Raw genomic sequence first — 12310 nt, 5'->3', positions numbered from 1 at the left:
TAGTAGGGTCAGTTTAGGCGATTGCCTGAGGTTCCAGGGATCCATTGGATGCTCAAAGTGTCCCCATTAACCCCTTAGTGACCAAGCCTGTTTGCACCTTAATGACCAAGCCAAATTTTGGAAATCTGACATGTTTCACTTTAACATAGAATAACTCCGTAAAGGTTTTGCATATCCAAGTAATTTTGACATTGTAGGGTAGCTGAAACTTTAACTTTTAAAAACTTTTTATTTACATTCATGAGATCGGCATTATCCATTGGATAGCGCCGATCACATTACTGAGAAGGTGGGCTTCCTGCGGCCCCCCATGACAGCTCCTGGTTGTCGGCTACCTCCGAGAACCGACAGCATGGAGCTGTCATGTTCAGAGCCTGCAAGACTTTAATCGCCAGAGGAAGCATGTTTTTATGTCCCTAGGGATTATAGCCCAGCAAACCAGGACGTAAAAACACTATGGAGTGGTCACTAAGGGGTTAATTATAATTATCTGCCCTTGAGCAGCCCATTAAACACAACTCTCCAGCCCTCTCTCAGCAAGTTTGGCCACCGCTGCTCACAATTATGAAAAACATAACATGTGATTTCAAAGGGGGGTTGTCAAGGCAGAGCGCCGCTTCCGATTAGGAAGCAGTGCACAGTGACTCGCGACGGGACAGCAGTCATGATGAAGAATGATTAATAAACCTACCTGCAGTCTGCTCAAAATTCCCTTCCTTCACACAAGTAAGGAATGTTTTCTCCATCAACACAGGATAGCAGAGGAGGAGAGAAATAGAGATATTACAGACTAGATTATTATGTACTAACCTTGGTTCTGGTACTGTATCTATTTAATAAGCTTGGTTCTGGTACCATATCTATACAGTAAGCTTAGCTCTGTTACTCGCATGACACTTACAAAACAATACATTTTCCAGACAGGACAGGACATACTAGACATTAACCCTTTCAGTCTTGCAACCATCCGATACAGATAAATCTAATGCACTCCACACACTTAGAACATTCTGGAGGGGACCCCATTAACTCTGGGCCACTACACATCCTCTCAGCTCACTACGCAATTACCTCTTTTTATATCAAGGCATCTTCCAATCACACACGATCCAATGAGCATGCTCTATTCTGTTTGCACTAAATTTTGGTGTACACTGCAATTTTGGTGCAATTTTTGGTGCACTGTCCCAGTCTGTTTCTATGGCAACTTTAGCCCCTTAGGGGTGAGTCCATTACAATAAGCTTTATGCAACATGAGGAATCCAAATGCCGGCTGTAAATTCCATTTATTCCTTCAGGATAAAGCAATTATTTTTAGTCTGTGCTTATGTAGAGCTGATCTTTGTAACACTTGGTGAATCGCCGACGTTCATTTTTTCCACTTTGCTGTTTATTTTAAAAGGCTTTGCTCAAGTTTGTGAACCTCATTCCCTTGTTGCTGTGACCGTCCTCTAACAAAGCTTGTAAAATAATTAAAGTGTAATCCACGGGCTGAATCCCGTCCCGGCAGGAGTCAATGTGCATGTGGATGCTCCTTTGATATGTCAGCTGTAATAGGATGCTGGGAATTAAAGTGCACGCGTGTGTTATTATCGTAGAAGCTTTGTTTCTATATAAAACAAATCATTGCAGGTGGTAAAAACATTTCAGCGGATTCAGGCGCATGCTGGGAATCCCTACAAAGGCAGATACCAGTGCAGAGAACGGAAGGACAAGCGCGGCATGTCGGAAAATCAATTCCTAGCTTTGGGACTGAAAGTTGACCATAATGGCCAGGTTCCAGGACTTAAAATGAACATTGTATATATATACACTACCGTTCAAAAGTTTGGGGTCACATTAAAATGTCCTTATTTTTGAAGGAAAAGCACTGTACTTTTCAATGAAGATAACTTTAAACTAGTCCTAACTTTAAACAAATGCACTCTATACATTGCTAATGTTGTAAATGACTATTCTAGCTGCAAATGCCTGGTTTTTTGTGCAAAATCTACAAAGGTGAATAGAGGCCCATTTCCAGCAACTATCACTCCAGTGTTCTAATGGTACAATGTGTTTGCTCATTGGCTCAGAAGGCTAATTGATGATTAGAAAACCCTTGTGCAATCATGTTCACACATCTGAAAACAGTCTAGCTCGTTACAGAAGCTACAAAACTGACCTTCCTGTGAGCAGATTGAGTTTCTGGAGCATCACATTTGTAGGGCCAATTAAACGCTCAAAATAGACAGAAAAAGAGAACTTTCATCTGAAACTCGACAGTCTATTCTTGTTCTTAGAAATGAAGGCTATTCCATGCGAGAAATTGCTAAGAAATTGAAGATTTCCTACAATGGTGTGTACTACTCCCTTCAGAGGACAGCACAAACAGGCTCTAACCAGAGTAGAAAAAGAAGTGGGAGGCTGCGTTGCACAACTAAGCAAGAAGATAAGCACATTAGAGTCTCTAGTTTGAGAAACAGACGCCTCACAGGTACCCAACTGGCATCTTCATTAAATAGTACCCGCAAAACACCAGTGTCAACATCTACAGTGAAGAGGCGGCTGCGGGATTTTGGGCTTCAGGGCAGAGTGGCAAAGAAAAAGCCATATCTGAGACTGGCCAATAAAAGAAAAAGATTAAGATGGGCAAAAGAACACAGACATTGGACAGAAGAAGACTGGAAAAAAGTGTTGTGGACGGATGAATCCAAGTTTGAGGTGTTTGGATCACAAAGAAGAACGTTTGTGAGACGCAGAACAAATGAAAAGATGCTGGAAGAATGCCTGACGCCATCTGTTAAGCATGGTGGAGGTAATGTGATGGTCTGGGGTTGCTTTGGTGCTGGTAAGGTGGGAGATTTGTACAGGGTAAAAGGGATTCTGAATAAGGAAGGCTATCACTCCATTTTGCAACGCCATGCCATACCCAGTGGACAGCGCTTGATTGGAACCAATTTCATCCTACAACAGGACAATGACCCTAAACACACCTCCAAATTGTGCAAGAACTATTTACAGCAGAAGCAGGCAGCTGGTATTCTATCGGTAATGGAGTGGCCAGCGCAGTCACCAGATCTGAACCCCATTGAGCTGTTGTGGGAGCAGCTTGACCGTATGGTACGCCAGAAGTGCCCATCCAACCAATCCAACTTGTGGGAGATGCTTCTAGAAGCGTGGGGTGCAATTTCACAAGCTTACCTCAACAAATTAACAGCTAGAATGTCAAAGGTGTGCAATGCTGTAATTGCTGCAAAAGGAGGATTCTTTGACGAAAGCAAAGTTTGATGTAAAAACAATGTTATTTCAAATACAAATCATTATTTCTAACCTTGTCAATGTCTTGACCCTATTTTCTATTCATTTCACAACGCATGGTGGTGAATAAGTGTGACTTTTCATGGAAAACACAAAATTGTTTGGGTGACACACACACACACACACATATATGAAATGAGTGACACGGATCACAGATTATCTGGTGATGATGGCACCTATTGGAGAATATATTATACAGCAAGTGATCAATCCATTCTTGAAGTTGATGTATTGGAAGCAGGAAAAATGGAGAAGTGTAAGGACCTGAGCGACTGTGACAAGGGCCAAATTGTGATGTCTACATGACTGGATCAAAGCATCTCCAGAATGCCGGTCTAGTTGGGTGTTCCCGATATAAAGTGGTTGGTACCTACTAAAACTGGTCCAAGGAAAGGCCAGCCAGTGACTGGCGACAAGGTCATGGGTGGCCAAACTCACAGATACTCATGAGGAGTAAAGACTATCCAATCTGGTCCGATCCCACAGATGAGCAACTGTAGGACAAACTACTGGGAAAGTCGCTGGCGGTGCTGATAGAAAGATGTCAGACTACACAGGACATCGCAGCTCGCTGTGTATGGGGTGGCATATGACCTCAGTCCACTACTGAAAGTAACTACAATGGGCATGTGCATTTGTATCACCTACCTGAGGAAAAAGGTGGCCTGGTCTAATGGATCACGTTTTCCATCATATGGATAGCCAGATGTGGGGGAAAAAAATGACACCAGGATGCACTATACGAAAAAGACAAGCCTGCAGGGGCAGTGTGATGGGCAATACTCTACTGGGTACTTAGGTCCTGGTGTCATATGGATGTGACACATACCACCTATCTAACATCATACAAACAAGTAGACCTTCGAGGAGGTGGGATTCCTTAGATTTCCAACATACATACCTTTGCTGTGTAATACACAGACGGCCAGCACATACATGTCCTAATTCTCGGCTGTGATATGAAAAAGTATCAGACATGCAATGAGTTTTTTCCATGTCCGCATGAAAAAAACTCAGTAGTGTGTCCTGCTTCATTAATAATATGGCCCATATGCTGTCCGTGTGTCGGCTGTATTTTCACGTTCTGCACTCTGATTAAAAAAATGCAAGTGTGTCGGTAGATTTAATGGCAGCGCCCTCTGTCAGCAGGGTAATGCGCCCGACTGCACTGCAAAACCTGTTCAGGAACACGATAAGAGATCAAGGTGGTGAGTTGGCCTCCGAATTCTCCAGATCTGATGGAGTATCTGCGAGATGCGCTGGAATAACAAGTCTGATCCATGGAGGCCGCACTCAGAAACTTACAAGACTTACAGGAATGTTATGGCTGATGAGTGTAATATACATGTATCATGATTTTCCGAACATTGTATGTATGCTACACATCATTTGATAAAGATGGTTATGATAATCCACAAAAAGTCCCACGACAATATTACACATGAAAGATAAAGAAGCGCCGGAATATTAGCCGCAGGCGTATATATGTAGGCAGCACATGACAGGGTTAACGGGGAGGCTAGGGGTTAACAGTAGTGCAGAGGTGTGGGGGGGGGGTGAGAATAGGGAGGGGGGAGCAGTTAGAAAGTGCGGGAAAAGCAGGAGGAGGAGTTTCAGTCGGCAGCAGAAGGAAGAAGGAGCAGAAGAGAAGAAGACGGAGACAGCGAGGAAGAAGAGAGAAGAAATCGTGAGTAAAGAAGAGTGAAGACGGCTGGAAGCACCGAAGAGCCCGAAGAGGAGCGTCTGGAAGAGCCCAGAAGACGACTTACCGGTATGGACGGCGTCATGGAGAGGATCCGGGCAGCGGTGGAGGAGCGGGGCTTAGACTGGCTGGTGAGCTTACTGGATGCAGGGGCCCCTGGCCCGGAGCACGTGGGAGCGGGTCCGGCACAGGCTGCGGGAGCGGAGGAAGCGGCGCCCGTTCTATCAGCTGCAGCGCCGGGCAGAGGAAGAGGACGGAGCCCGGCTGCTGCTGGGAGCCGTGTGACGGATGCAGCAGCGGGACGCAGCCCAGGGACAGTGCATGGCCGCAATGCCTCAGCGGTGGGGAGGCGCGGAACACAGGCAGCGGAGAGGAGAGAGCCGAGGCCACGGAGGGCTCGCGCCCCAGCGCGGCTGAGCCCTGATTTAACCCCTCAGCGTCGGCGCCGCATTGAGAGTCCCTCACGGGCCCCTCCGGGCCGGCTCCCAGTTTCCATTTCAGCAGGTGGGGAGCGCGGGCCCGGGAGGAATCTCACCAGGCGGGTCGGTGCAGCGTCTGGCGCCAGGTCCCGTGCCGCCAGGGGGGCGGGGCCTGGCACCGGACCGTCGGCGGAGAGAGCTGGAGCAGCGTGGGGCCGCTCGCCGGGAGAGGTGGTGGTCGGCGAGCAGCCTCACAGTTTTCTTTCAGTCCTACAGGACACGCGGCCCGTGGGAGCCAGTTCGAGCAGCAGAGGAGCGGCTGCGACTCCGGTGGCGCGACTGCAGCCAGATGAGGACCTCGAGTGCCAGCGCGGATCACCGTCTGACGAGGACTCGGATCCGCTGGAGGGAGGATCGGCGGCTGGTGGGACTACAGCCCCTACGCAGCCAGGTGAGCGAACACACGGGGACACTACATTACATCCAGTTAGCCGCGTTGCGCAAGCGGCAGATAGTGTGGGGGGGCGCACAGGGGGCGGGGAGGCGACGGTAGGCACACGGGGCGCAGCGAGCGAGTTGGGGTTAATGTTAGGGGGATTATTGGAGCTTTTGCGCAAGCAACAGTCGGGGCCAGGGCCGTCGCCGGTATCCGCCTGGACTTTACCGTCCAATGCGGTGAGTGGTCGCGATAGCGACACGGGGGGAGTTGGGACGGGATCGTCGGTGGGGCAGCAAACAGCTCCTGTTACGGTAGGCGTTCAGACAGAAAAGGAAGGGGACAGGATTCGCCTTGATGACAGAGCGAAGGGGGAGGTATATGTTTGCTTTGAGGGCCCCCTAGGTGCGCACTTGAAAAAGGAGGTCAGAGAAAAGATCTGGCGCGACGAGTACGTCGAGATCTTTTCCCTTCTCCCTTTAGAAAAATTTAATTTGGATAAAGGGAAAAGGACGGAATACAAGAAGGAGGAGGAAGAGAAACGTCGGTGGCGACTGATTCCACAGACTTTCTCTAATTGGATGCAAGCTTTCGCTATTCTGGCTAGCGTTATAGGTGAAAAGGCGCCGGAGAACTGCTCCGGCCTCTTTTGTTACCTCGACGCGATAGGTGAGGCGTACAGGGTGTATGGGGGCCAGACGTGGCTTAGATATGACGAGCAGTTTCGTCAAAGAAAAGCGATCCGACCGTCTATTCGGTGGGATCAGAAAGACATAGGGCTGTGGTTGCGGGTAATGGCCCCAGTTAGGTTCGGGCAGCCCTTTCAGGGAGGGGCCGGGACGAGTAGCTCGGCCAGCGGTTCCCAGGGAGGAAGTCAGGGTGGACAGTCGGGGAGTCATAGGCTCGGATTGTGTTGGCAGTTTAACGACGGCCAATGCAAATTCGGAAATAGCTGCAGGTTCAAGCACGTTTGCTCCTTGTGTAACGCTACATCACATGGAGCAGCAAAGTGCTTTAAGAAGGGAAAAGGAAAGTTTTTCGGGGCAGCTGGAAAAAGGGATGACACCAGTGAAACTGGCAAAGATGGTGCCGTTTCTAAATAGGTACCCCGACCGAGAGAAGGCCATTTTATTATTAGTAGGTTTTAGGGATGGTTTTAAAATTCCCGCCCCAGTTCATAGGGTTCCTGTTACTACAAAAAATTTACCGTCGGCGCTCCGGTATTCGGCGGTGGTAACAGAGAAATTGCGTAAGGAGGTTCAGTTAGGACGGATGGCGGGGCCGTTTAGCTCCCCTCCGGTTACGGAGTTTGTAGTTTCTCCGCTTGGAGTAGTTCCTAAAAAAGAGCCAAATAAGTTCAGGCTCATACATCACTTGTCCTACCCGAAAGGGGCGTCAGTGAACGACGGTATCGACCCGGAAATATGTTCCGTGGTGTATACCTCTTTTGACGCCGCTACGAAATGGGTGCGCAAGTACGGGCAGGGGGCTAGGTTGGCTAAAGTGGACATTGAGTCCGCTTTTAGGTTACTCCCAGTGGCCCCAGAAAGTATTCGTTTGTTAGGCTGTTTTTGGGAAGGAAGTTACTTCGCGGATAGGTGTCTACCCATGGGCTGTTCTATTTCGTGCGCTTATTTTGAAGCGTTCAGCTCATTTTTAGAATGGGTAGTTAGGGATTGCACAGGGATTAGGTCAGTTATCCATTATTTGGATGACTTCCTATGCATAGGTCCGGCAAGTTCGCCACTTTGCACAAACTTGCTGGGGTCCCTTCAATGGGTTACCGGTCAGTTCGGGGTGCCTTTGGCACCAGGTAAGACCGAAGGGCCCACAACGTGTTTGAAGTTTCTGGGCATTACCATTGACACTGAGGCAATGGAATGCAGGTTGCCCGAGGACAAAGTGGCGGAATTAAAGGCTGAAGTCAACAGGGCAAGGGTTGTCACAAAAGTTACGTTAAGAGAGCTGCAATCGTTGTTAGGCAAGCTCAATTTCGCCTGTCGCATTATGCCGATGGGTCGGATTTTCAGTAGGAGATTAGCATCAGCCACAGCAGGGGTTCGGTTACCCCATCATTTTATACGGCTGGGCAAAGGCCACAAGAAGGACCTGGCAGTATGGGCGGCGTTTTTAGAAAATTATAACGGAAGGTCTGTGATGATGGAGGAGGTGGTGGACAATTTCGATTTAGAATTGTTCACTGACGCCGCAGGAAGTTCGGGTTTTGGAGCTTACTTCCAAGGCCGGTGGTGCGCGTCGGGGTGGCCGAGCGAATGGTTTTCGTCGGGTTTGGTAAAAAACCTGGTGCTGCTTGAGCTATTCCCCATAATAGTAGCTGTGGAGCTATGGGGAGCCCAGTTTAGAGATAAAAGGGTGCGCTTTCACTGCGACAACATGGGGGTGGTGCAGGCAATAAACAGATTGTCTGCATCATCCCCCCCAGTGGTGGCATTATTGCGCCACCTGGTGCTGCAGGCGTTGTCGCTGAATGCTTGGATTGGGGCAGTACACGTGCCAGGGGTAAGCAACTCAATAGCGGATGCTCTTTCTCGCTTTCAGTGGGAGCGATTCCGTCGGTTGGCCCCAGGAGCAGAAGAAGAAGGGGTGTCTTGCCCGAGACACATATGGAGCGTGGTCAGCGAGCAGTGAGGCACCTGATAGGTGCCTCCTTGGCTCGGAACACATGGGCGGCTTACAAGGCAGCATGGGTAGAATGGGTGGAGTGGTTGAGGCAGTGGGGCAATGTACAGACGGACGAGGACGCGGCAGGAGCATTGTTGGGGTGGCTGGCAAAAAGCGCGGAGGCTGGTTTGTCGGTGGCTACAGTTAACAAGTTTATGGGGGGGGTGGCGTTTGGCGCTAAGTTGAGGGGTGTAACGGATGTAACGAAGAACTTTGTAGTGAGGCAGGCGCTTAAAGGTTTTAGAAAGGGGCGGGGTAGTCCGGATACGCGTCGCCCGGTTTCGTTTGAGTTACTACAAAAATTGGGGTTCGCGTTGCAGGAGGTTTGTGGGACCGGGTTTGAGTATTCTCTTTTTAGGTTCGCTTTTTCGCTAGCTTTTTTCGGGGCGTTACGAGTGGGGGAATTGGTTTCCCCAAGCAAAAAGATAGGGGGGGGGCTGAAAGCCGAGGACACTAGAGTTGTAAAGGGACGTTTAGAAATAGTCATTCGGCGTTCTAAGACGGATCAGGTTGGAAGGGGTCGTCGGGTGTCGCTGGGGCGTATTCCAGGGGAAAACATGTGCCCGGTTAGTTGTTGGGAGAACTACTGTTCTCTAGCTGGGGCCAGGGTAGGGCCCCTGTTACAGCATCAGGACGGTCACTATTTATCAAGGTTCCAGTTTGAGGCGGTGTTTAAAAGAGCGATAGCTGTTCTGGGACTGGATGGGTCAGGTTTTGGGACGCATTCGTTTAGAATAGGTGCGGCGACAGAGGCGGCAGCGAGGGGTATGGATAGTCAGGCGGTGATGGGAATCGGTCGGTGGAAGTCGGAGAGGTTCAGACGGTATATTAGACCGCATTTGCTGTAAGGGTGGGTAGGGGGCACATGGGTGGGGGCGTTATTTACGGTTAGTTTTTGTTCTTTTTGTTACAGATCCGTGTGCTGCACTCGTGTGGATAATGGGCCACTCGTATGTTTTTTGGGGGGGGGAGAGGGCTAAGGTTAGGCCTAATGGGAGGCAACTTAGACTGAGTAAGGATGCGGCGGTACTTCGCTGGATTGGAGTGCGGGGCATGGCTTGGTCGCGGGTTTTGCAGGATGTACAGCGCCTAGTCTCCCTTGACAGGACGCCCGACATTCTAGTATTGCACGTCGGGGGCAACGACTTGGGGCGTAGACCGTTCAGGGAGCTAGGCAGAGACATACGGTATGACATGCTTCGGTTATTGCAGATGTACCGGAGCTTGATCTTGGTCTGGTCCGAGATGGTCCCTCGTAAGGTTTGGCGGAATGTGCGTTCGGTGCGCGGTATAGATAAGGCAAGGATCAAAGTGAATCGGGAGGTGTCTCGTTTCGTGGTGCGGAATGGAGGAGTCGCCGTGCGGCATATTGATCTTGAGAAAGGGGCGGGAAATTATTGGAGAGGCGACGGGGTCCATCTCAACGAGATTGGGACAGATCTTTGGTTAGAGGGTATACAGGAGGGGATAGAACGCGCATTGGTTCTGTGGGGGGCTGCGCAGGCATGAGGTGGTCATGCCATGCTGGCTGTGGCAGTTGGAGGGGGGGGTGGAGTTCTCGGAGCCAGTTAGGATGCGGGGCGAGGGGGGGGGGGGAGCGGAGGGCCGATGGCTGCCTGTCCCCCCTTCCCGCCCCATTGTTGATCTACAGTGTGCGGTGGGTCTGTCGCCTCCCGGCTCTGTCAGGCCGTAGTCCCTGCGGAGACCAGTCGGCTGGCCTAGGAACGGCTAGCGGGTCTCTGAGTCGGGAGGTTGGCGACTAGGGGCAACCGTGTGTGTGTTGCCTCCCGAGTCGGCGGTCTCGCGACGGGAGGGCGGTAGCGGGAGGGATCTTCGGTCTCCCGAGTCGGATAGTGGGAGAGCGACGGGAGGCAGTACGGAAGATCCTTTTCCCTGTAGTGAGGCGACAGAGGGGGTTGTAGGCTCCGGGGACTTCCCCCTTTTGGTGGGTTGTTTATTCTTGTGTTTTTTATACCCATTGTTAAACTTTAAGTTAAATAAATGGCCGCTGTGGCCAAAAATTATCCAAGCTAGAAGTAGTAGCGTATTGTTTTGGTGGGTTACAGGGAAGTGGGGGGATAGGTCACAGAGGCTCACTCCGTGATACCCGCGTCAAGAAGCGCCGGAATATTAGCCGCAGGCGTATATATGTAGGCAGCACATGACAGGGTTAACGGGGAGGCTAGGGGTTAACAGTAGTGCAGAGGTGTGGGGGGGGGGTGAGAATAGGGAGGGGGGAGCAGTTAGAAAGTGCGGGAAAAGCAGGAGGAGGAGTTTCAGTCGGCAGCAGAAGGAAGAAGGAGCAGAAGAGAAGAAGACGGAGACAGCGAGGAAGTCCCACCCACCCGCCCGTTGGTTAGTAGCTAGGGGTGAAAGTTTAGTGAGAGGGAAGGGGGGGGCGCTTTGGAGGTGATATGTAGATTGTCATAGCGGCAGTTGGAGGGGGGGGTGGAGTTCTCGGAGCCAGTTAGGATGCGGGGCGAGGGGGGGGGGGGAGCGGAGGGCCGATGGCTGCCTGTCCCCCCTTCCCGCCCCATTGTTGATCTACAGTGTGCGGTGGGTCTGTCGCCTCCCGGCTCTGTCAGGCCGTAGTCCCTGCGGAGACCAGTCGGCTGGCCTAGGAACGGCTAGCGGGTCTCTGAGTCGGGAGGTTGGCGACTAGGGGCAACCGTGTGTGTGTTGCCTCCCGAGTCGGCGGTCTCGCGACGGGAGGGCGGTAGCGGGAGGGATCTTCGGTCTCCCGAGTCGGATAGTGGGAGAGCGACGGGAGGCAGTACGGAAGATCCTTTTCCCTGTAGTGAGGCGACAGAGGGGGTTGTAGGCTCCGGGGACTTCCCCCTTTTGGTGGGTTGTTTATTCTTGTGTTTTTTATACCCATTGTTAAACTTTAAGTTAAATAAATGGCCGCTGTGGCCAAAAATTATCCAAGCTAGAAGTAGTAGCGTATTGTTTTGGTGGGTTACAGGGAAGTGGGGGGATAGGTCACAGAGGCTCACTCCGTGATACCCGCGTCAAGGAATAGGACATATTGTCATCAGAATCTCCTGAGACATGCAGCCTCAGGCTTTGATCCTATAACTTTATGTGATCGTATCTCAATGAAGAAGTAAAGAAATAAGACTTGAAAGAATCTACCAAGGCCGGGTTCCCGTATACGGTACACAGCCCTCCATTTTTTTTTCTTTTCAGCATGGTAGTGAGACGCTGGAGGCAAACCTTGTAACAAAGACTGGGGATTAAAAGCAAAGCCAGACTCCATGCACAGACAGCTGTTTCAGGGTATTTGCCCTTCATCACTGTGCAGTAGGAGTCTGGCTTTGCTAGTGAGAGGCCTGGGATGGTGGATTCTGCCTTCCAATAGGTGGCGCTGTGGAGGTATTATTTCATCTCTCTTAGGGCTTCCTGCGATGAGTTTGACGTGGGCCAGTGACATTTCTAGTCTTTCTGTGATATTTCGTCCGGTGATCAGTCCAGGCTTTCTTTTGACCTCCTGGGTGTCATTAGGTATGTCAGGTACATCGGGACAGGAAGTACGCAGTTATACACTCTGGGAGTGCTGGTTGGGACAAGGGCTTCCTCTGCATTAGGCGCAATGCACACTGGGTCTGGTGGACGGAAATTGATGCTGGAGGGAAGTGCTGGATGTAAACAGATGGGTGTGCAGTAGGAGGGCTGTAATCAGGTCTGAGAACCAGAAACATTAGAAGAAAGGTACCTGACTATTTTGGGGGTAAAAAAATGTTATACAGGGAGAACATTTTCAAAAGTGCATTC

The 12310-nt window shown here is 50.5% G+C and overlaps 2 protein-coding genes across 2 annotated transcripts in view; both read left to right on the top strand.

Annotated features, from left to right (window-relative positions):
* Positions 1–12310, top strand: part of PRKAG2 (protein kinase AMP-activated non-catalytic subunit gamma 2) — a 318286-nt gene that overhangs the window by 44346 nt on the left and 261630 nt on the right. The window lies entirely within an intron of this gene.
* Positions 4883–10737, top strand: LOC136586746 (uncharacterized). The gene is made up of 2 exons (XM_066584945.1): positions 4883–5869; positions 9450–10737. Exons 1-2 carry the CDS (start codon positions 5071–5073, stop codon positions 10043–10045), a joined length of 1395 nt encoding a protein of 464 aa, XP_066441042.1. The 5' UTR covers positions 4883–5070; the 3' UTR covers positions 10046–10737.

This window comes from Eleutherodactylus coqui, chromosome 12, assembly GCF_035609145.1.
Source record: "Eleutherodactylus coqui strain aEleCoq1 chromosome 12, aEleCoq1.hap1, whole genome shotgun sequence".
NCBI lineage: Eukaryota > Metazoa > Chordata > Amphibia > Anura > Eleutherodactylidae > Eleutherodactylus > Eleutherodactylus coqui.
The sequence above is the reverse complement of the archived record's forward strand: the minus strand, read 5'-3'. Positions and strand labels throughout refer to the sequence as shown.